The 24,864-nt window shown below is 34.9% G+C and overlaps 1 protein-coding gene across 4 annotated transcripts; it reads right to left on the minus strand.

Moving 5' to 3' along the window:
* Window positions 1-492: 492 nt before the first annotated feature.
* On the minus strand, window positions 493-24,803 carry RHBDF1_1 (Inactive rhomboid protein 1). 4 transcript variants are annotated; one of them, XM_051216425.1, is made up of 17 exons: window positions 23,914-24,803; window positions 23,777-23,874; window positions 20,276-20,429; window positions 20,204-20,229; window positions 20,013-20,154; window positions 19,336-19,389; window positions 19,208-19,258; window positions 16,583-16,648; window positions 15,981-16,121; window positions 14,502-14,862; window positions 11,962-12,178; window positions 10,788-11,078; window positions 9,309-9,672; window positions 7,927-8,103; window positions 7,126-7,226; window positions 5,630-5,777; window positions 493-2,570 (listed from the first exon to the last, which is right to left on the minus strand). In XM_051216425.1, the coding sequence occupies exons 4-17, from the start codon at window positions 20,209-20,211 to the stop codon at window positions 1,896-1,898; spliced, it is 2,796 nt and encodes a 931-aa protein (XP_051067016.1). In that variant the 5' UTR covers window positions 20,212-20,229; window positions 20,276-20,429; window positions 23,777-23,874; window positions 23,914-24,803; the 3' UTR covers window positions 493-1,895. The 4 variants fall into 4 exon arrangements, with proteins under 4 accessions (XP_051067016.1, XP_051067015.1, XP_051067017.1 ...); XM_051216427.1 differs by lacking the exons at window positions 23,777-23,874; window positions 23,914-24,803 and having other exon boundaries at window positions 1,487-2,570; window positions 9,303-9,672; window positions 20,276-20,502; XM_051216428.1 differs by lacking the exons at window positions 23,777-23,874; window positions 23,914-24,803 and having other exon boundaries at window positions 1,520-2,570; window positions 7,202-7,226; window positions 20,276-20,502.
* Window positions 24,804-24,864: the final 61 nt, after the last annotated feature.

Consider the following 24,864-nt stretch of genomic DNA (forward strand, 5'->3'; position numbering starts at 1 on the left):
GTGACCATTGTCTGCATCAAATATAAATTCTGAAACTGGATTAAGGTATGACTCAATACTTTTATGTTCTGGAATCTCTTGTTGGATAGATAGTTTCCCCAAAAGTGTTTCCAAGAGTTTCTGTTGAGAAGCTAACATCTGCTGCTGCTGTTGTTGTAATAATAACTGCAACTGTTCTAAGGAAATCGACATTTTTTTACTGCCAATAATATTAGCTCCAAAAATCACCGGCAATTATAACCGCTAATTTATTTCCAAAATCTGAGTCACCACTTGTTGTATTATTATTATTATTATTTTGTTGCCAAAATCCCCGTCGCCAATTGTTATGACCTTGGATGTCTGGTTTTTCTATCGCACGATTTATCTACCAATCCGAATACGACTTATACGAATCTTCACACTAGGCCAACCAATGACGTTCAACCGGTGTGGGCAGTTTAGCGTCCTTATTGGTCCTATGTCCTACGAGCCCTTCCACTTGAGTCCAGAACACAATACCAGCTTCCGAATCAGAGCAGATCGTTTATTTCAGGCATACTTGGTTTATATATCAACCAGACAGACCGCAACGTACCATAAAATAGGAAATAACATTTGTACACAAATAAGCCAAAAAGTGGCTGTGAATGTGGGAGGCATTAGTTAATAAACTGAACATAACTTAAGAACCGTAAATCGTACAATAATAAGTTATGGGTCAAAATAAAGCTTATCATAAAAGGAATATAAATATACATAATGTAATTGTTGAATAGTTATACAATAAGAATATTTATAGAATATTAGTCCATGAATAGCCCTCGGAAGTTACCTGTAACTTAATCTTCACAGGATATAACAGTAACTACAAAGGATAGACAGAGTTCGATGGAGAATGTTGGTGTGCGGCCTATGCTCCTCCACGAGGGGTAACAGGAGTAAGTATTATCAAGCATGTGGACACGGAACTACGTTTCTTCTCTTCGCCTAAGCTAGATTGATTTGACAACTCGAAAATACATATATAGTGTCTTTTTATGAACAAATTTTGATTTACAAAATGAAATCTAGACCACCGTTTAAAACCTGGAAATACTGAACGGCCGTTTCACTCTAATATGTGACTCCTCAGTAGTGTGCATCCAAGACCCTACCACGCGGGATTCGAACTCAGGATTTATCAGTCTCGCGTGCGGTCGCTTAACAACTAGACCACTGAGCCAGCATCTAACGGTGTTAATGTGTAACTTCTAACAATCCAGGAATTCGCGTCACCACCCACCATGGTGGTCTAGCTCCAATTGACTCATGAATTCAACTATTAAACTACTATAATATCCACAGAATCCCTCTCTGATTAAAATCAAGTCTGTCATTTCAATGGGGAGATATCATCAGTATTAAATATTTTCCCTATAATATGCTTACAGTTTAGTATGTGAGAAAATATAGAGTATAAGATAACAACAATCCTAATTCAATTTAAGAACAGAAATTTTATAATCATAAAATTATAATGATAAAAGCAATCACAATATGATATACGAAATTTATATTTATAAACTGAATATTCAACAATACAAACAAAAGTGGTGTCTTTGCACGCACACACAAAGGAAGAAGAGATACCTAAAAAATGGTTTTCCCAAAATAGTTTATTTTAATAAAATAAAAAACAAATTACTTTAATGTATCTGTTAAAACGTCATGATATTTGATCAATATTGTATAATGAAGATGTACATTATGAAAATTTCAATAATTGAGATCATGAGTTAATTGAAGCTAGAGCACTATGGAAAATCTAGAAGCATTGGATGGTCATTTCCACGTTTTCTATGATAATCTAGCTTCAATTGACTTATGATAGCAATTATTGAAATGATTATAATTCTGATACAAAATAAATTGTGTTAAATCCAATTTGGTAAAATACAATCAGATCGTTGTTTTACATTAACTTGTAAATTATCACAAAAATTTGATGTTAATGGTAAACATGTAAAATAATTACAATATCGACAATTAATAATTGGACCCCATATAAACATAAGAATTAAACCAATACATAATATTAACCATAGAATGGAACATAATATAATAATAAAACAACGATGATGACATTTAGAATTTTGTTGTTGTAATTGTAATTGTTGTTGAAGATATTGTGGATGCATAGAGGAATGATGTTGTAATGATGTACAACTTTTACGATTTATATCAGGTAAATTGAAATTAAATAGAATAGATGGTGTTGTTGGTGATGTTATAGGTGTATTATAATAATTATTATCAAATATATTTTGATTAACTGATGTAGCTATGGATGCACTAAGAGATACAGGTGGATAAATGAAACCACGAAATGGTAATAAAATAAATGATAATAAAATACCAGATAGAAAACTACCAGCATTTGCATAATTATCAATCCATGGTAACAAACCAAATGTGAATAATATAAATACCAGTAAAATATTTCTTAGTAATGCATACCATGGATGTGCTAAAAAATTCCAACAATGTATAAAATCAACTAAAGTGACACCAAGTAAAGCGAACTGTGCACCTGTAGGTCCAGTTTCTACCTAAGGAAAAGAAAAATCCCCGTAGTACAAAAAAACAATCAAAATGAAATAAACTGACTGGTTTATCAATAATAGTGTTAATAATAATGAGTTTTTTAATCGAAATACATCTCTAGATTGAAAACAAATTGAGTGCATGAATGATTTTGATAGTGTGTGGCGCATATATATTGGCGCTCTCTTGTACCAATATTTATGTGTTCAAATAAATAAATCAGAGAAAAGTGGATCGAAACAATCTGAATAAATAAAATGATGTAGTTTAGTTCACTACACTTTGGCAACTAATGATTAGGGAATAAAAATATATTTCTATCAATACAACCCATCAAATGATTCCAAGAACAATTGGTGCTCTTCTCTCGCACACGCAACAACAAATGCAGAAGACGACCAGTGTAGCAACAGCCTTAGCAGCAGCAAGTCTCAACACACACAAAGGGAAAAACAAGATTCTCCGATACAACACAGCATGCGCCAATCGAATCACACTTGACGGAGAAGATTTGAATGATGTAAAAACCTTTACATATCTGGACAGCATCATTGATGAACACGATGGATCTGATGCAGATGTGAAGGCGCGGATCGGCAAAGCAAGAGCAGCATATCTACAACTGGAGAACATCTGCAACTCAAAACAACTGTCTGTCAGCCAACACCAATGTCACAATTTTCAATACAAATGTCAAGACAGTTCTACTGTTTGGGGCGGAAACTTGAAGAACTACGAAAGCCATCATTCAGAAGATACAAGTGTTTATTAACAGTTGTCTAAGCAAAATACTTCGGATCCGTTGCCCAGAAACTATCAGCAACAACCTACTGTGGGAGAGAACAAACCAGATACCAGTGGAGGAAGAAATCAGGAAGAAGCGCTGGAAGTGGATAGGACACACATTGAGGAAAGCATGCGACTGCGCCGCAAGGCAAGCCCTCATTTGGAATCCTCATGGCCAAAGGAGAAGAGGAAGACCAAAGAACACATTACGTCGAGAAATGGAAACAGACATGAGAAGAACGAACAAAATTGAATAGAACTGGAGAGGAAGGTCCAGGACAGAGTGGGGTTGGAGAATGCTGGTCGGCGGCCTATGCTCCATTAGGAGTAACAGGCGCAAGTAGGTAAGAACGATTGGTGTTTAATTATGTAGCCATTTAATTTTTTGAATCAATCTCTGACTAGTTCATAATTCGTTATCCGACTATCCTAATTTTTTATATACTTACTAACCCTAATTTATTCATTTGTACTAGTAGTTATGTAATAAATAAAATAATTTATTTATCTGGGTCATGGTTGCGCACGATGAAACTTCTGTATCTTGTCATATATTTCCATAACCTTGCTGTTTGTTATAACACAATACGTTTCAGTCAGACTAATGATGTATTCTTCATTTGAATATGTTTAATATGTGTTAGATTAGTCATTTTAGGTGGGTGACATTCATATATGAAATTCGTCCATAGGAAGCATAGTGTCACTGTTATATCTTGAAAAAGCTGATTTTTCGATATATCGCGAATAACTGAGCACTAGAACACCAAAACCCTTCCAGTAAGAAGACAGAAGACTAACGAAAGGAATATTATTCCAAACAGTGTCAATCATAGTACAAAATTGTCAGGTATTTATAGTTTTTAGTGAGAACGAAATCATCATTAGTCTTCCAATCCGCATACAGTGGGTTATTAGCATTATCCAATCAAGAAGCTACACATTGGAATTCTAGAACATTCTTCCGAAAGGTGATTGGATGGGACGTCTTCGGCTTCTTCTGTGCCTCTTACAGCTTCCTCGAGTTCACCGGTGGTCCGTCGTCACAGTCACATATGTGTAGCCGGGTTAATTTTAAGTTAGCTAATCGAATTCTCATTAAAATTGCAAGTATGAAGTCGATAGGTTTAGTGAACAACTAAATTTTAAAATCATTACTTGAATAACTGTTGTGATATTTTAGGTTAGAGCAGTTAACGTTTAAAACTCGAACCGCACATCTCTCCGTCAATCAATCATACGCTTAGAAGTACGATCCATAGTTCATATGGCAACACAACCTACACCTCATTATACGATATTCTGTACATCTCCAAGTCATATTGTCATTAATTACTTCCATTTTCTAAAGGAATAGAACAACGTAATATCAAGAAATCAATTACCTCGTTAATGTTTACATATTCTAACTCCATTCTGATGAGGTAAAATAAATTTAATCTGGGATGTCAATTCGTTGCCTCATTTTGAACTCATCAAATAATTGGGTTTTTTTAAAAAACTAATAGATAGAATCGGTAGTGGATTTTGTGGATATTATATTAATTTTAATAGTTGAGATCATGTGTCAATTGAAGCTAGACCATCATGGAAAACCTGGAAGCACTGGATAGCCGTATACAGGTTTTCCATGGTGGTCTAGCTTCAATTGATCTCAAACATTAAAATAGATAGAACTTTATTTTACAAACGATTACATTTTTAATACAATTAATTAGTCATAATTCTATTCAATAATGTTTATAATTTTAGTCACCTAAAATTATTGAAGAAACTCTTCTGTTGGAACTCCAACACACAAACGTATTTCTCAAGAAAATCCATCCCATGCTATTCGAGACAGATAAGATCAAATAATTAAGGTAAAAGGTACAGCAAATTGTTACCGAATTCGAAAAAAATTCACCTTATTTATTGGGAATAAGCTTTTAATTTAACGTTTAAAACTACATTTTTGTTTGGTCATAAAAGCGAACGGATAGACAGTTAAACAGACCAAATTTCATATCCTTAGAGACTTTATTCTTTCTTTTTTTCTTGTCTGGTTGGTAGATAGCCATCATGATAGAATGATTTAATGTTCATTAAATAATCAGAAAGCTCACTTCTAAGTGAAGGGATTAGTGATATGGTCAATAGGGATAACAGAAGTTTCGGAATTAAACACTACCAAAAGCATCTACTAGAGCAACAAATCCTCTTCAGTGTTTATTTAGATTTAATTATTTTAAACAAATCTAGGTTTACATCCATTTATTAATCAAATCAAATGACTTACTTGATATGGTAAGAATATTCCAGATGTTAAACTTCCAATACAACCGGATAAAATATACACTAAAGTGATACGATGCCAACCAATCATTTTTTCCAAGTCTCGCATAAAAATCATTTGAACACCAAGGGACAAGATTAAATGTAATACACTAGAAAAAAATCGATAGCACATGGATGGAAAAAGTATTCAGGAAGAAACTGACATTTTTTACTTCGGTAAGTCATTACGTGATATAACTGTATCGAACACAGTCCCAAACAATCATTAAATTTCACAGTTCGGACGGTGAATGACCAATGTTTTCAGTTTGGAAGAATCATGATTTTGCTTACCATTGAAAGGTAGATCCTGATGCTATTAAAGCTTACCAAGAGTAAAACTACGGTCTACAATTTTTGCTCAGAGGATTTGGATCATGATGTCACATTAAGATAAGACGGCTGACTCGCTATTTTTATTACGTTTTCAGTTTGCATGTCTATGCAATTGATTCTTATCAATCCGACTTCATATTTGCACACTTTTATGAATAAAGCAAGTTAAAGCAGTCAAATGTAACATCAATCTGTCTATTTTGTCTAGTGAATAAAACTGTGTTGACTGATTTATATTTTTTTATTTAGTCACGAGTTCTTTGGAAATAATAATTGTTAGGTGATAAGAGGCACTCAACAGAAAATCCTAGACAAGGATCTCGTGTTAGCTGGCAATCATAAGCTTTTATGCATGACATCTTATCAATTTGGATGTTGTTCTTCAGCTGATTTGAGATAAACAGCATTTATTATAAAGTATGCAGATGTTTTTTTTCTCAAAGACAAACTCCCCAACAGTGAGTAATCCGACTAGAAAATCGAACCCAAAACTTTCATACATCCAAGGGATCAAGATGCCTTTAAGAACCCAGGTTATTATTCCATTGTTCACATCTATAACTTTAATTAGTTTACGATACAGAGAGAACGCCATCCAGTACCATTGTGGTGTGTGCTACTGATGTCGACAGATATAAGCAGTATGTATGATCGATCGAAAGTGAAATGTCTGGCGGCAGAAGGTCAAGGAGATCAAAGAAAAGAGAATGAAAACAGAGATTTATTGGTGTGGAAAGGAAGGAACAGTAAAGTCTGAGACGACTGACTGACATTTTGCAAATGAAGAATCTATTGCATGGTTCTCTGATTTTGTTAAGAGATTCTGTAATTTTGTGTTCAAATACATTTGGTTGTCCCCACTCGTGTTCGTGTTCACTACAACATTTGTGATATGTCTCTTACCTAAGTTGAATGAACCCCAATGGTCACAATTTCTTGCTGGAACATAAAGATAACCGAGAATGTATGACAAAATAGTCGTTTGGAACATTCCAATTTTCAATGATTCCTCAGCTGGATGTCAGTTCTTGATAGAAAGTATTTTCATATCATACATATATAGTTATACGGTTTAAATACAATTCTGTAATTTGAAAGCAAATAATGACGATAAAACCCTACCCAGCATGGAGAAATAATGAAGTGAATATTCGATACATTTGATTTGGGTATTCATTATTTATGAAAGGTGACATACCACAAATTTGATTTAAACAATTCACCTAAAACCAGAGAAACAATCGTAATTAATATTAGTAATAACTAAAGAGATCAGTAAAGAAATTCAACTTATGAGAATATGGGTGTAGATAATTCTTGTAAGAACAAAAGAGAAAATAAACCCAGCTACCATGAAAGAAGTGAAGAAAAGTCAGACTAAAAAAGTTAGGGAGACATAGAAGACACTCAACGAATAATGAATTACAACCTCACTGATCAGCTTTTCATTTTTAAATGAAACAGTACGCAAAACTCAGCATTACGCATTTAATAATTTCATTAGATGTAAGGAACATTTGTAGACACTTTTAATCAAATCATTACAACCTACGCGAGTTTTCGCTTTTATCAACCATATCCCACAGCCTTAAAGCAATACGAGTGGAACAGCTTCTTCTTTACGACAAACAGCCGATTATCTAGCCTGTCCCAAAGATGGTGCTATATTCGTAAATAAAAAGCGAGCTTCTTAAATCTCCGTCGAGATACATCACATCAAAAAATAAAATGCTGGGCTAACCTATTCCCAACAGTCACAATATGCGTTGACATAGATCAGTCCTGAAGTAATATTTTGTATTCAGTGAAGAAACAAATCTCAAACATTCTTACATTGTTGCAATGTATGGGTGAGGGGATAAAACGGAACAATTTTACTTCTCAAAAATAAATTGTCATTATTATCAAGTTGAATTTATTTACTTGTGAACATAGTGCAGCATTTGGATAATAAAATCCTCGAACAAAATCACAATGTTCTTGTGTAGTCATAATGCATTCACCTTTTATGCCTAAACAACATGGATGACCAGTTACTTGACATTCCATATGTGGTGCATAACCACCCATATTTGGTACAGTATCAGGTAATTCACAAATCTAAAATGAACAAAACATTCATAGTACATTCATGAAAACAGTAATATTTACTCGAATTATAATATTCAAAACTGTTTAATACAGAGATATGAATTGACAGTAAACGGCTAATAACTGTTGTTTTTAGTTCTGTAAATAGAATTGTGTAATAAATGTACAGATATTTGTTCGTAAAGTGGCTAGCAATAACTAATGAGAAATAGATAGCCAAATGTGGATCATAGTTCAAACTGATGATCCAATTCATGAACCATAGTCCTTACAGCAAAGTTACAAATGTGTTAGGTAAGATCATAGGGACAGTAGAACTGACTATTTGAATTTAGATGATAAGATACAAAACTGACCTCAGTAGTACACATTCATCTACTCGAATCATTGGGAAGCAAAATAGTTTCATAAACTTAACAGAAAATATTTTCACAGTTAATGACACCATATCGATATTTTCAAGTTTATCATTGCCACCAAAAGCTTCAATGACTAGTTAATTCAATATTTGATGACTCCTATCAAATGGAAAAAACTATCTTTTTCAGCTCATCTGTTAATTTCCAATGCATTAAAATACAAGACAAGTCTGAATGTGAATAAAATTACTTTCAAATTAGCATAATCATCAAATAATGACAAGAATATAAATCCAAGTCCTCGTATAAATTTTCTGTAGTAGACTGAGTAGTTCAAATGCTACTGCTTGGAGAGGGTTCGAAAGCGTTAAGCAATGATTGAATATCAATGTTTCGAACCACTGAGTTTGAACTCCAGACAAAATATACATAACTACATTTTTAAACTTAGCTGACATAATGAATATGGACATTTGACCTTCGATTATTTTGTCCCTGGGTTTAAATCAACTATTCTTCCGCTTACTTTGATTCCAGTAGATGGATAGTATTAATAAAAAGTGGTATTTACTGAGGACTTTAAGCACACTGACATATTTTCTTCAGTCGTTCGAATGTAAACTATTTGGTACCACTTATTGCTTCTAAACATCTGAAACAGAATACAACGTATTGCAGTATGATGCTTTTCCACGAATGGTTGTATCGTATTCATTAGTTGATAGGTAGAGGATTAGTCAGTTTGTCATTGTCTTGTGAATATTGGGTGTCGTACAGAACCTATATTTAAAAGGGATTAACGGGGTATACGGAGTAAAAAAAAAACAGAAATCGACAAAATATGTTTACATTTACAGGCCATTTAGTAACATCTGTCTCGGACCAAGCAAATGCTCCAATAGAACGTGGTCGAGCACAAAAATCTGGATCTAATCCACATACAGGTCCAGCTTGACCAACAAGTCGTGTTGAACGTAGAGAATGTATAATACTTGATATATTATTATTATGACTGTGAGAATTATTTTCAGGATGAGAAGCCTTCAATATATGTACGTGAATTTCACGATCTGCAATATTAGTCGAAAGTAGTTCTTTAGTTTGTGGCTTACTGAAATTAACTGTTTCATAATGAAGCCATGTAGCTAGTGTACGAGAGCATACTTCTCTATGCGTCTGATAACAACCACCACCATCATTACGAATACAACATCCCGAACTATAGAAGAAAAGTGAAGAAAAAAATCAACTCATACATAAACACCTAAGCAAATACACATTATGAAAATTATGGTATTTATATCATATAATCTACTACTTCACGGTTATTTTTATTTCTAACATTCGGGTCAATCGAATTAGGCTGAGGAACATGATAAGATTGGATACTAAGGTGCATTGTCAAATGAGTAAACAATGATCGAGAAATTAATATACGGGAGATAACTTTAGTTAAGTGAATAGTATACATGCTCACTATAGCTTACCAAACCTATATATAAGTTCAGTGAAGGGATCTCTTGTCAACGAATTTATTATCAAGCTGTAAAATCGTATAAATTCCATGAGGAAATGTGAACAAGGAACAACCAAAATGATGTAATAGAAAGATTACAATACTAGATTACGTAGTACGAATAATAACAATCGACTTAATAAGTTAGTAACGAATTATAACGTGTCAAATCACAATCAGTATAATAGGCACTACTGCAAATCATTCTGACCTTTATTGAATGACCTTTCTAATTTACAAATAACACAATTTTGAAGTGTATATGTCGCAATAGATGTAAAAGTTCACCATTTTCAACATATAACATTATTAAATCCATTAATGCATGGTGTACTTTGGCCTTTGTAAAATAACAAAATTGTGGACTTATAACTGTAGAACCTGATGATGATCCTTCTATTACATTTCGTACAGTCAGAGATCAGTTCATATACAACATTTAGGATTTCGCTAAAATGGTTTTTTAAATTACATTTCATGGGTAGACATTTTTAAAATCTAATGGTTGAATTCATGACTTGATCTAAGCTAGACCATCATAAAAAACCTGGAAGCACTGGATGGCCGTTTCTTCTTAGTATGAGACTGCTAGACAGTGCACACACACGATCCCGCACTCGGGACTCGGACCCAAAACCATACATAATGATTCCGTATTTATGGTCTATCAATAACAATTGTGGGTTAAGGTTTAATAAACCAAGTAGAATTATTTTTACCAACCCTGCTGCTTAACTAAATTAAGTTGTAATGCTTATACAGTTTGGAATTTATAGAAATACTTACAAATTGTTCAATTATTAAATGAAGAAACTTACGCACGATCAAATTTCTTTTGACGTTTAATCACTGAATCATGTAATACTGGATCGAATCGCATACAAGGCGGAAAACGTGCACCTAATCGGACTAAATCTGTTTGCCTTGGACCTATCCATAAATTTTCATATTCTATCCAACAAACTTGATCAATAGTCAATGTGGGCAGTAACACTTTGCCAACAATACGTGTAGTTATCCCCAAACCAATTGGTGCAAATCCGTAACCGATTGAACCAGCAATAAAAATCAATATATGAATAAATGATATCCAATATGTAAAATATGGTCTACATTTGAATATTGTTTGTTTTCGAATTAAATAAATAAAACAAAATTATTCATAGAATAGTGAAAATATAAGTGAAGATCGAAAACTAAAAAAACGACCTAATTAAGATTATTTTTACAAAAAAAAGTTGAGAAAGACTAGTAATAGAGTAGTAGAAATAAATTTAAATAAATAAAAGTTAGGTACTCTCTGAAGAAGTGTCTTACACTGAATTACGAAACGTCAGATGTGATACTATTATATCGTTATCTTACTACTGACAATCTACTCAATGTTCAGTATACTTGGAATCATTATGTCTAACCTTGGTAATGATAGCTATAAACTCACCAAGATTTAAGTTATTGAATTGTGTTCTGTATCATCAATATATATATATTGTAGTAATTTCAATAGTTGAGATCATGAGTCAATTGAAGCTAGACCACCACAGAAAGCCTGGAAGCACTGGAGGATTCATAACTATCCCTCTTTAACTTGATAATTGATATGGACCCCATCAATGTATTATCTTCAAATTCTGGGAACCATATAGTTTTCTCAAGTTACTTATTCTAGAATAGTGGTAAAATGTCAATCTCAGCAAAGTTTGTAGAACATACTAATAAAGAGATCCTTCTCGTACACAACGAAATCAGATGAGGTTATTTCGAAGTGGAGCCTAATTCATCATTCATTGTTGAATATACCATTATACTAATAATTAATAATTCAGTTCAGCCTAAAATTCAGGGATCTTAACGATTTATATTTAGTGAGAATAAAATCTGAGATTTCAAGGAAAACAAGCTGACCTAAATTATTCAATCAATAATGACAGAAACCATACTCTTACGAATAACAAAATATGCACACAGTCGAGATCAATAAAGACAACTTACCTATACTCTATATATTCAGTTGTTTTATTACGAAAAATATCTTCTGTAAAATTATCTTTATGCGGATAGATAATTGCTGAAGCCCAACGTGTTGGAGTCAATAAGCTTTCAGTTAAACGCCTTGAAAGAGATGGAATTACTACTGGACTAGGACGAAAATTTATCGGTGATACTGTGGTACTTGTTCGTGGGCGATTTTCTCCGATTATTTCTCGAGCTAATAAAGAGAAACAAACAAATCAAACCACAGATTTAATGTTTAAAGTGAAGTTATGGGTAGAAAGGTATTCATTAAGTCCCTTGTCAACTTTACCACACTTGACTTTTACATATTGCTAACGTGAATCTTTTTATTTCATAAATATCATAGCCAAAACTCAAGTTGATAACTTGAAATATATTGAACACTAGGTTGGCTATGTTTGTAATGAAAATGACCTATTTGTGATAATCCAACTTTCAATATGTCGTAATTTTGTAACAAAGTGTATTAACGCCAACGACCGTTTTTGATCACTTTTTCATCAGGCTCTGTGTTGTAATAAATTCGAAATTTCACAGGTTGAAATCATGAGTCAATTGAAGCTAGACCACCATGGAAAACCTGGAAGCACTGGACGGCCGTTTCGTCCTGGTATGGGACTCCTCAGTAGTGCGCATGCACAACCCGGCACCCCACGGGACTCGGACCCAGGACCTACTGGTTTTGCGCGAGAGCACTTAACCATTAGACCACTGAGCCGGCATCCAACGGCGTTAATGTCTAACTTCAACCAATCCACGAAGTTGCGCCACCGTACACCATTGTCTTCAGTGAGCTGATATCTCACAACAGACCTGGTTGAACTCCACTGGTAACGGCTTCTCACTAGAACTCCAGAAGTATCTTCTGAAGTCAGTCACTAGTGAGCAATTGATTATTATCAGAATGGGTTTTGTGGAGATTTTTAGAAACTTCACAAGAATGAACCTTGGAGTAAAGTATTTTCTCTCATACTTCGCGTCTCCTCCCTGGTGTTCAAGTCGCTGTGTAGTCCTAGCTTGCGGGTTACCAGAATAGCTTAGGAATCGTATATAGCGTTCAATCGACAAGACTTATCAATAGTCAATATCATACGGAATTCCCATGATGGATTAAACTGCAAAATCGTGCATGGAGGACAATTGACAGACTCGTCCGAGGTAAAGGCCGGTGTTAATCAAGATTGTTTATTCTCATCCTTTCTCTTTCTCCTAGTGATCGACAGGGTCATGAAGACGTCAACATTTGGGGGGAACCATGGGATACAGTGGACAGCTAGAATGCAGCTAGACGACGTAGACTTCGCAGATGATCTGGCTCTTCTATCGCACACGCAACAACAAATGCAGAAGACGACCAGTGTAGCAACAGCCTTAGCAGCAGCAAGTCTCAACACACACAAAGGGAAAAGCAAGATTCTCCGATACAACACAGCATGCGCCAATCGAATCACACTTGACGGAGAAGCTTTGAATGATGTAAAAACCTTTACATATCTGGACAGCATCATTGATGAACACGATGGATCTGATGCAGATGTGAAGATGTAGATCGGCAAAGCAAGAGCAGCATATCTACAACTGGAGAACATCTGCAACTCAAAACAACTGTCTGTCAGCCAACACCAATGTCACAATTTTCAATACAAATGTCAAGACAGTTCTACTGTTTGGGGCAGAAACCTGGAGAACTACGAAAGCCATCATTCAGAAGATACAAGTGTTTATTAACAGTTGTCTAAGCAAAATACTTCGGATCCGTTGGCCAGAAACTATCAGCAACAACCTACTGTGGGAGAGAACAAACCAGATACCAGTGGAGGAAGGAATGAGGAAGAAGTGCTGGAAGTGGTTAGGACACACATTGAGGAAAGCATGCGACTGCGCCGCAAGGCAAGCCCTCATTTGGAATCCTCATGGCCAAAGGAGAAGAGGAAGACCAAAGAACACATTACGTCGAGAAATGGAAACAGACATGAGAAGAACGAACAAAATTGAATAGAACTGGAGAGGAAGGTCCAGGACAGAGTGGGGTTGGAGAATGCTGGTCGGCGGCCTATGCTTCATTGGGAGTAACAGGCGTAAGTAAATTGTAGTCAGTAGTTCAGCATGAGAAGTAAATTAAGCTTGGGTTAATGGACACTAAAATAACAACGGTCGTGGGTGCGCACTGTTAAGTCCCATATTAAGACGAAACAGTCATTCCGTTAGGGAACGATGAAGCTATACAATAGATTACTCGAAATGATTCGCTTTTATCTACCACATGACCATTGTCAACTAAGTGTCATAAACTGCCTTAACTGGCTTAATATTTTCAATTATCCATGTCTATTGGAGTAAAGCCTGATGACGATCTAACTGAATGGTTCGCTTATAAATCTTGTTCTAATATACATGGTGGGAATTTTCTAAGTATCTTCATGATATTTTTATAAGAAGCTAAAATATTTTATTTTGGTGAGAGAGGGAAAAAATTGATAACTGATATTATCAATCCTGAAAATAAAAACACTCACTGGCAGAACTACTGGAATGTTGAAAAAATGAATATGTAGCAGGTAGATCAAATGATGACGGACTACATTGGGAAATAATAACATTATCATTATGACCATCGACAATATCATTTGATTTCTGTTGCTCCATTGAAGCATCACAACTGATTATATCATTATGACTGTTATCATTAACAGTATTAACACTAGTTTCACCACCGACTGGTATTGTTGACGATACAGCTAGAAATGGTGTTTCTTCATTTTTAGCATCTTTAAGAGCTACCCACTTATCATTGTTAAAATGAGTATCTGTTGTATCTAATAAGAATATTCTACCAGTTGGAGCTGAATGAAAGCGTTCAAATCCAGTGTCATTAACCTATAAAGAAGAGAAATAGTTTAGAAAAAAAAAGAAAAATACATTATAAAATACCCTATAACAAAATATATGTTTATCTCACTGGAGGACACACTCACTCACAACTCACTTGTTCAACAGTATCCTCAGCTGACATTAGTCTATTCTGCCTATTTATCAAATAAATATTCACAAAATCTCCGATCAAGATGTAACGTTGTGCTTACTAGAGACTTGCTTCTAGGTGAACCTCTCAAGTTCTAGTAACAAGTCATTATTGGTGGAGTCTAGTCATGTCAGATGTGTGACAAGTACCGTCGACGGTATCAGATGGTCATCGTGCTATATTGTGAACTAGTTGCAGTTGAAAACATTGACCACTTTATTCCGAATCAGTGGGCTGAAGGTTAGGTGGTTTCCATGGGATTTGATGGTTTTAAGTTAGGTTCCGGATGGAACTTCATGCTATGAGAACATGCATAAAGAGTGCATATAGGTAATATTTGATTGTAATCAAACTTGCAAAGAAACGATTGGTTACAAGTTCATAAAGAAGCACCTAGCTAACAGCCTATTGACAACGCAATTCTTGATCACTTCTAAGAGAAAACTTAATTCGTACACAAAGCATTTTTCCAGCAATCCCAATTCGGTTATCCAAAAATGTAAAGTAGATGTTGTTTACAAATCGATCTATCCAGTTGGAACAATGTTATGGAAATAAATAGATATCAAACATTACTGGATTGAGTGACTACTGGCCTTAACAATCCAAAGCCATTATGATATACATATAATGAGCAAAATAAATTCTTGTTTCATGGGCAAATTCACTGAAAATCTTTGTTTAGATGATATAATCATTGATCTGATCTCGAGGATTTAGTTTATGCAACAATCAGAAAAAGAGTCAAGTCGAAAATCAAACGAAAAGATCACTTGAACTCAATCAAAGCAGTAATTTATTGACTAATCATGTCACTTACTGAGGAGAGCCGATTAACTTATACATTGGAAGACGGTTGAGCGATATTACGAATCTACTGAAATTAAACATGTAAACCACTGGATGTTTATATAAGAAAATTGTTCGTGAGTTGAAATATGAATTCATTTAATAGACAAAATCTTCAACTCACTTCAATGCCTTCCAACTTTTTACGAGTTCGTAACATTCGACGATTCCACATAGCTGATAGGATAACTTTCATTGCGTGCGGTTTATGAGTAGAAGTTGCAGCAGGTGCAACTGGGAGACTAAAATTCGTGATACTACTCAACTGAAAAGAAATACAAATAAAAAGATTAAGTCAAGACTATACGATCAATTAAGTAAATAAGAGCCTAACAAAATGTGAATCAAACTATCGTTCTTAAAGGATATAGCAGTTATTAAAGCAAAAAATTGTTTTATTGGTTAGTTATATGATACAAAGCTACAGCTCAACTGTCGAATTACACGTATAGAGCAATGGTTTATTGATTGTAGAGTTTAGCTCCTAACCAGCAGGCCACAGATTCGAACCAAACCTCCATTACTTCGGTTTGGACAGCAAGGTATTATTATCATTGGCCTTTATACAAAGAGTTACACAGTATACTGTTTCTATCTATCCAATGAAAAAACAAAAACAAAACTAGTTTCTAAAAAGTTAATCACCTTTGCTTATTGTCCACAAAATCACATTTATTTCGAACATCTGCCATCATGAAAGTTATGAATTTAATGACAATGACTTACTTCACGTAGATAAACCGGTCTCTGAGATTCAATCGGTGGCACGACAGAAGAATTAGCAAAAGAAACCTAAAACATAAAGAATTGGTATAAGATGATATTCATAGATAAGAGACTTAAATGCAAAAAATAGAAATAAACTTAAATTCTTAGATTTTCATTGTGGCATTTTACAAGATACAATAAATATAAAAGTTAAAATAGTTATTCTGATTTTATGAATTGTATAATCGATCCCGAAAGATTTCTTACTATTCTCTTTTAAAGATATTAGACAGTACTCAAGATTAGAGTATTCCAATGAAGTAGTTTCAACGATTTGCAAGTATAAATATCCAAAACTCCGATGTCTTTCCATATGTTTTAACAAACAAATTCGTTTGCATAGTTGGAAGACGTTATCTCAGATTTTGGTAGTTTAAAGTTGAATAGGCGTCGTAGAAAGTCGAGAATCATATCAAAACCCAGTGGTAAAATGGCTTCTGCAAACTTTAGCAACTTTGAATCGGATATAGGTTCACTTCCGACGAAATTTACTCTAGACAATCCACTTTTTTCAATTCTCATTGATTTGCAGTGAGACCCGACAATCAAACAAGGGTATAAGTGAACATCTTATCCTTAGTCGTAGCGTGATTGCTTCCACGAGCTGTACGTTCCAGCACTTTTTTTTATTTTCTTTGTTATTAAGTAAATTAAAAGTGATACTTCAAATTTCTTAAACGGTAAGTGTTTATATTTTAGAGTAGAATTTTTTATTTTTAAATCAATCATTAAATGGAAACTTACGTCAGTAAATTCGATTTAATCAGAGAAATAAAGTCACTAATCCTTCAAAAATAGTAACATTTTAAAATAGTTTAACATTGTCAAAAATGCCAAAAAATAGTCATGATAGTCTTAAATATAATACTTACTTACTTACTTACGCCTGTTACTCCCAATAGAGCATAGGCCGCTGACCAGCATTCTCCAACCCACTCTATCCTGGGCCTTCTTTTCTAGTTCCATCCAATTCTTGTTTATTTTTTCATGTCTATCTCCATTTCCCGGCGTAATGTGTTCTTTGGTCTTCTTCTTTTCCCTTGGCCTTGATGATTCCATGTGGGGGCTTGTCTTGTGATACAGTTGGATGGTTTCCTCATTGTGTGTCCTATCCACTTCCAGCGCTTCTTCCTGATTTCTTCCTCCACTGGGATCTGGTTTGTTCTCTCCCACAGTACGTTGTTGCTAATAGTGTCCGGCCAATGGATCTGAAGTATTTTGCTTAGACAATTGTTAATAAACACCTGTATTTTCTGGATGATGGCTTTTGTAGTTCTCCAGGTTTCTGCCCCATACAGTAGAACTGTCTTGACATTTGTATTGAAAATCCTGACTTTGGTGTTGGCTGACAGACAGTTGCTTTGAGTTCCAGATGTTCTTCAGTTGTAAATATGCTGCTCTTGCTTTGCCGATCCGCGCCTTCACATCTGCATCAGATCCACCCTGTTCATCAATGATGCTGCCCAAATACGTAAAGGTTTTTACATCATTCAAAGCTTCTCCGTCAATTGTGATTCGATTGGTGCATTCTGTGTTGTATCGGAGAATCCTGCTTTTCCCTTTGTGTATATTGAGACCTATTGCTGCTGAGGCTGCTGCTACACTGTTCGTCTTCTCCTGCATCTGTTGTTGCGTTCGGGATAGAAGGGCCAGATCGTCTGAGAAGTCTAGATCATCCAACTGCATCTTAGATGTCCATTGTATCCCGCGCTTTCCTTCAGACGTTGACGTCTTCATGATCCAGTCGATCACTAGGAGAATGAGAAAGGGTGAGAGTAAGCAACCTTGCCTAACACCGGTCCTCACTTCGAACGACTTTGTCAACTGTCCTCCATGCACGATTTCGCAGTGTAATCCATCATATGAGTTCTGTATGATATTGACTATCTTCTGGGGCACGCCGTAGTGTCGAAGAAGTTTCCATAGTGTTGTTCTGTCCACGCTATCAAATGCCTTTTCGTAGTCAATGAAGTTGATGTAGAGTGATGAATTCCATTCAATTAATTGTTCCACAATGATCCGTATAGTTGCGATTTGGTCTGTACACGATCGATCCTTACGGAATTCTGCCTGTTCGTCACGAAGTTGGGCGTCTACGCAGTCCTTCATCCTGTTTAACAATACCCTGTTGAAGACTTTTCCCGGTATTGAGAGAAGAGTGATGCCCCTGTAGTTATCACACTTGCTGAGATTGCCTTTCTTCGGTATTTTGATCAGGAGTCTTTCTTTCCAGTCTGTTGGTGCTTGTTCCTCATCCCAAATCTTATTGAAGAGAATGTGGAGTATCCTTGCAGTTACCGGTACGTCTGCTTTTAGTGCCTCTGCTGGAATGTTGTCTGGTCCTGCTGCTTTGCCACTCTTGATTTGTCTGATGGCCATGCTGATTTCTTCAATTGTTGGTGGGCCAACATTGATTGGGAGGTCCGTGGGTGCTGCTTCGATGTTGGGTGGGTTCAGTGGAGCTGGTCGATTCAACAGTTCTTTGAAGTGTTCTACCCACCTGTTTTGTTGCTCTTCAATATAATAATAATAATAATAATAATAATAATAATAATAATAATAATAATAATAATAATAACGTACTTTTCGTCTATTGATAATCTTCATTGGTACAGAATGTGAACTTGAAGCCAGCTGAAATTTTGAAAGGATATGAGACGTAACAAAAAAATAAACATGTAATAAAGAATAACTTAGCGATAGTAACTTACACGATGTCTTAACGACGATCTCGATATATCGCATAGAGCTGGAGAGGCAGTCAGCTATAATAAATAACAAAAAAAGCAAATAGGACATCAAATCAATACTTTCTTAAAAATTCGAAAACATGAGCACTATTGTGCCGCATTCGGTTATTAATTTTGACAGAATGACATGTTTGGATAATTTAAAAAAAAAAAATTAACTATAAATTGACTGTGAAATTTGAGACATGGATTAGATTTTCTGTTCTTCAATTCAGTAGGTAAACGTAGATGCGTAACAATAATGGTTAATTAACGTCGACAGAATATTTAATCATTTCCCATTAATATCATGTATCAACGTTTTTAAGCGTAATGAATTTGTTGAAATCGTTACACTATAACATGATACTGATGTATAGAAGAGTAGGGTTTTTCTGCAATACAATGACATACTTATATACAAAATATTACCACAAAAATTCACACAATAAGAAGTCATAAGCGATTGCAGAAAATCCGTTCGTAGGTCAATCGCTCTCCAATCAATTAAGACCTGAATGTAAGGTTTAATTCTTAGGCAGCGTATTAATGGTACACATGTCAAATGTATTGTAACGTAACACAGCAACAACTAATTAGCAACTAGTAGTTACATCCTTGAGAACAATAGTGATTTCAATAAACTATGATTAACTTACAACTGTTAAACGATCACCTTTTATGCTTCCATAACGTTTTATTAAATACCTCAACCGTCGTTCATTCCAATCCTCAATAGTAGTTTCACGAGAATCAAAGCCAAAAAATGATAAAGAACCATCAATTACTGAATTTATAGGTCTAAAAAATATTGATAGATATCTTAATGCAAAATAGTAATAAAAATTACCTTATCATATTACGACGCGAAACATCCTGGAATAAAAGAATTTGCGTAAAATAAACTATAAACATCAACTACCTTAAAATATTGCGTGTTCCTTCATTTCTACCCAGACTATCAGAATCTCTTCGTGACGTGATCAAAATTAATGTTAATGGTGTAAAACAGCAAACATTGAAATATATGCCAGCTGGTTTGTCTGTGAAGCCAACAAACAACCAATTATATTATACTGAAAGATAATAATAGTTTGAGATTTGAGCAGAAAACACAATATACAAAAACTAGTTGGTAAGATGCTGAAAGCCGAAACGTTTATATTCATAAAGGCGAACAGTGGGAGCAATAAATATAAATCAATTTATCCATACCAAAACATGTGATAAGTCACGTTCTTTATTGATTTTTAGTAATAATATTTCAAAGCTATAGCTATATATACAAACGGGCTTCCAAACATATGCACACAATCATATGTATGTAAATTACTTGATGACAAAAATATTTGCTCTATAACAGAACCAAGTGAATGACAAGGTAATTTTTAAAAGATGACTGGTAAAGCTAAAGTAATCGGATTAATTCTACGAACTCATAAAACCACCTTAATAATGTTCTGCCGCTTTTTGAGTATGAGATGAGAAAGTGAGTAGTTCCTAACAAAAAACAAATGAAACCAAAACATATGGATGTAGCACTGAGATTGAAAGTAGACTAAATACTTTCGTAATAGTTTATGAGCTGTCCAGCTAGACGGTACAGCAAGAACCTACGAAGATGGAGATATAAGCTAATGCTTCTGCATCATTTCATTGGAAGCTTCATGACCTTCGGAAAGTCATGGAGTCAGAAACGATCATTGAGGGAGATGACATTAGACCTGAAGTCGGTAGGCCGAGTCAAGCTGGTGAATTAGTTGTGAACAACGTTGAACAAATAAGCGGGTATATTTTCATCCCAACCAACTAAACAGAAAACGGTGACCTACAATTATGATCAAATATCACTTAATATTAAGGAGTCAACGTCAAGCTTGATATGAGACAAAGTTCAACTGGAAAATCTACAACACCAACACAAAGAGACTATATTCACATCAAATATCGTAAAAAAAGCTTGACAGAAAACTGTTGCATCTTTTACAGCACATGCTTGAATTGCGATCATGCTCTAGTGCGAAGACCTGTTTCCCAGCATTTTCATGAGTGAAGAAAAGTCAGATAAGGAAGAATGAAAAACATCAATTAAGAAACAAATGTTAACGATCCATTAACGAAACGATAGAAAAATACTCAGGTGCTTCACAGAAAGTTATGTAAGTGACATCGTGCTATTTGGTGAAAACACTGGCAAAATGCAGAGTATTCCGATGCATGCATGGGACTTGTTTCTCTCCCTCTTTATGTAGAATTTCGTTTCAGAACACCGATCATACGGACTGAGGAATTTCAACACCTATCTAATTTAAAAGTACCATCAGCCTTGAGAGGTTGTTATCTGGAGAAATCTCGTCACTTATTAAGAAACCTTGTTAGGATTTTGTCAACTTGGCCCATTTTTAATATGACAGAGATGTCCGTCTGCCAATCAAATGGCGTGCGTAATACCTATCAGTCCCATCTATATTAATCTGTGTTTGAAATTTTATCTTTGAAACCAGAGCATATGCGTAGGCTGTGAGGTTCTCATAATACTTGACTTCCAAGCATTTCTCAAATTTTGTGAAACAGGTAAGAAATATTGTGGATAGGCATACTATAAAAAGCAAAGATAGCAAATAGTTTGTCAAAAATGTAAATCGTCACAAACAGTAAGTTCACTGAACAACATTACCGAATATACAGCAAACAAACTAACTAAATGCGCAAAATTAGAATGCTCACGAAAATATTTACGAAAAAAACATGGCGAAACCCAAGAATTCATTGTCTACTGATCCGAGTTACTTTGGTAGGCGTAGACTACTTGGTCAGGGTCTGCTTGACAACCGCGATCAGTAGCCGAAGACGTTGGGTGGCACAACTCAGGATTGGTCACAGTGGAACAGATACATTCATTTTTTTTATCTCCATCCAGGTCTTGACTACCAGTATTTCTTCACATGTATCTTTTCATCACATTCTGTCGAACTATAATATTAATGTTTGGTCTTTCTTATTACAAATATTAATACATTAACTGCCCTTCTTTGATATTCAATAGTATTTACCTAAATTGATTTTACTGGTATAACTAGTTTAAATACAAAGTCAATTCAAAAGTAAACCACTTCTTAACTTGCAAGTATTTACAAGAAAAGATTGTGTTCAGTGAGTATTTAGTTATTCCGAGTGGGAAAGTGGCTCACTAGTCAAAGCAACCCTCTGTCAATTTGCGGTCTATAGGTTCAAATGCGAATTAGCGTGCTTTGGTTTGGGTATTCAGGTAGCCTCAGTGGTTCCTACAAAATGGAATTCGATCAAGTATATGAAATGCTATTTTTTTACCAAGTTTCACTGGTTAATCATCGATGACAACTACTACAAATCCGTAATAAAGCAACAGCTCTGACTCCAATGATAACTACTCAGACGTTTATCAGGTCACAACACCACTTAAAATAAAGTCAAACTGCTTTAGTTAGTACTTTGAAATGTAAGTGATGGTTAAGGAGGTCACAAGTTCAGTTCTTAGTTTCAAACTTTGTATTTTGCTTATCCCAAATTTGATTGTAATTACACCTCAATTTTACAAAAACTCTAACTCTATGGGTTAGTTAGTTAACTCCATGAGCTAGTTCCATCCACGAGTTCTGACTTGTTCAGCAAGTCATCTACCTTATATTAATTAACCAACGCTCAACATATCTTAGATTTTCTTACAGGCTACCATGAACATAGAGGACTTATTCATGAAACGAAGACCAATAAGTTTGGAATACGTTCAGTTCTTGTAGGATGATTTATAGATACTGATCACACGTAGGTCTGAAAACTCACCAAGTGTATTTTTAGTCCAGGGTTCTGGGTCGGGAGAATTTTGTGGCTATTTTTAAGTAAATTACTTCTGGAACAACTCCAGGACGAAGACTTTCGAGGTGGAGCACAATGTAAAGATATAGTGACCCTTCACATCTCCTATATGGATGTATTCTAATTGTTGGACAAATATTGATAAATCAGACACCATGTGACTATTGAGTCCGTCTTACATTCCTAATAATTCTATATATCTTACAAGTAATCGTGACTTTCTATATACTTATTTTTTTTATCCATGCCCTTGTTGACTATATTTATGTTACTATATGTGCTTTGTTTGTGTGCATGCCTATTCACCAACTACTCTGTTTGTTGTTCACTTACTAGCCTAAATTACTCTGTTTTACCTAAATAAGGTAAGGCATAGAATTAATTAACGAACTGGTATGTCACCAACCTCAAACCTTCGTTTATTTAGTCCACAATCACAGTTTATCTGTGGATAAGCATGTATGAAATATATAGCTTCTACTAAAATCTCGTATTTTTACTTCTGATATACCGTCGTATTAACATGTTAAGTTGTTGGAATATATATAAAATTTAACATGCGACATACAAGTGTGTACATCACCATGATTCACCATCAATTGGAGTAAAAAAGAGCCAAAACGACCATTTTGAAGAGATTATACGTGCACTTTCCATTAACTAACTCTATAAATGACTTAATGAACAACTCAACACATAAGATACTTCAGGTAGTTAGCTTCGATTGGGTTCCAAAGAGCTTTAAAGTTGTGTTAGTTCAGTGTGTAAAATAAACATGAGACACTAAGTAAGTTAGATTATGGCTTGAAGCGTCGAGACTTGTGTTAGGTCTGAAACAAGATATCTTGCCAATAAACCGAAGCCTAAGGAACGACGAGACTAATTTATGGACGAAGTGTGAACGAATGTTTAGTGACCTTGAGAATATTATTCAATCAGTGAACAGTATGTACTGGAAATATATTAAACAAAACCAAGGAAATATAATGGATACACTTCTTATACGTGGTTCAAAAACTTGTCGAGTTTAAAAATAGGTTCAAAGGTTCTTAAATGGTAATGCATGCAGTAGAGGAAATCATTCATACGCCAGAGCCATGATAGAGTGTCAAAAACTCTTTCAGCCTTGACTACGTAGTCTCATTATTGTTTATGTGCACTTCGGTTGTTCAGTACATATAATGCTACTTGTGGATGACGACACGATGCACATAACCAAGGCTACGTAGGAGTCTGTAGGACTTTCAATCTTCCTTATATATTGTAGTATCTGCCTGCAAGCAGTATTACTGATACTTTTATTATCCAGTTCGTGATAGTTGTCATAATTTGTCTCAATTAGGAATAATATATGGTGTTTTCATCACGAACTGACATCAGCTGTAATGCCAGAAATATTTTTGGCCAAATGGATGAAAGGCTTTAGTGCTCAAGTCCGAGATCTGTTATCTTATACCTTACTGGTTCGTCCACAGATTAATTATCACGTTTTGTACAAAATTGCTTAATTATCACGTTTTGTACAAAATTCCTTGGGAACCCATCGTACGTTAGCACTAAGCGCAGAAGTTGGCGCCGTAACCTTGAGATCCCTCAGACGCCTCTGACTGTTTCGTCCATATAAGAGAGTCTCGCCCACAAAATAGTAAACTACGG

This window comes from Schistosoma haematobium, chromosome 4, assembly GCF_000699445.3.
Source record: "Schistosoma haematobium chromosome 4, whole genome shotgun sequence".
In the NCBI taxonomy this organism is placed as follows: domain Eukaryota; kingdom Metazoa; phylum Platyhelminthes; class Trematoda; order Strigeidida; family Schistosomatidae; genus Schistosoma; species Schistosoma haematobium.

What these genes read in the sequence shown, in the direction of transcription:
- RHBDF1_1 (XM_051216427.1), bottom strand. An exon ending in ATGCTGCACTATGTTCACAA is followed by an intron (nt 7,227 to 7,926) that starts GTAAATAAATTC and finishes CTCTGGTTTTAG; the next exon opens with GTGAATTGTTTAAATCAAAT. An exon ending in TCATTATTTCTCCATGCTGG is followed by an intron (nt 5,778 to 7,125) that starts GTAGGGTTTTAT and finishes ATTTTTTTCTAG; the next exon opens with TGTATTACATTTAATCTTGT.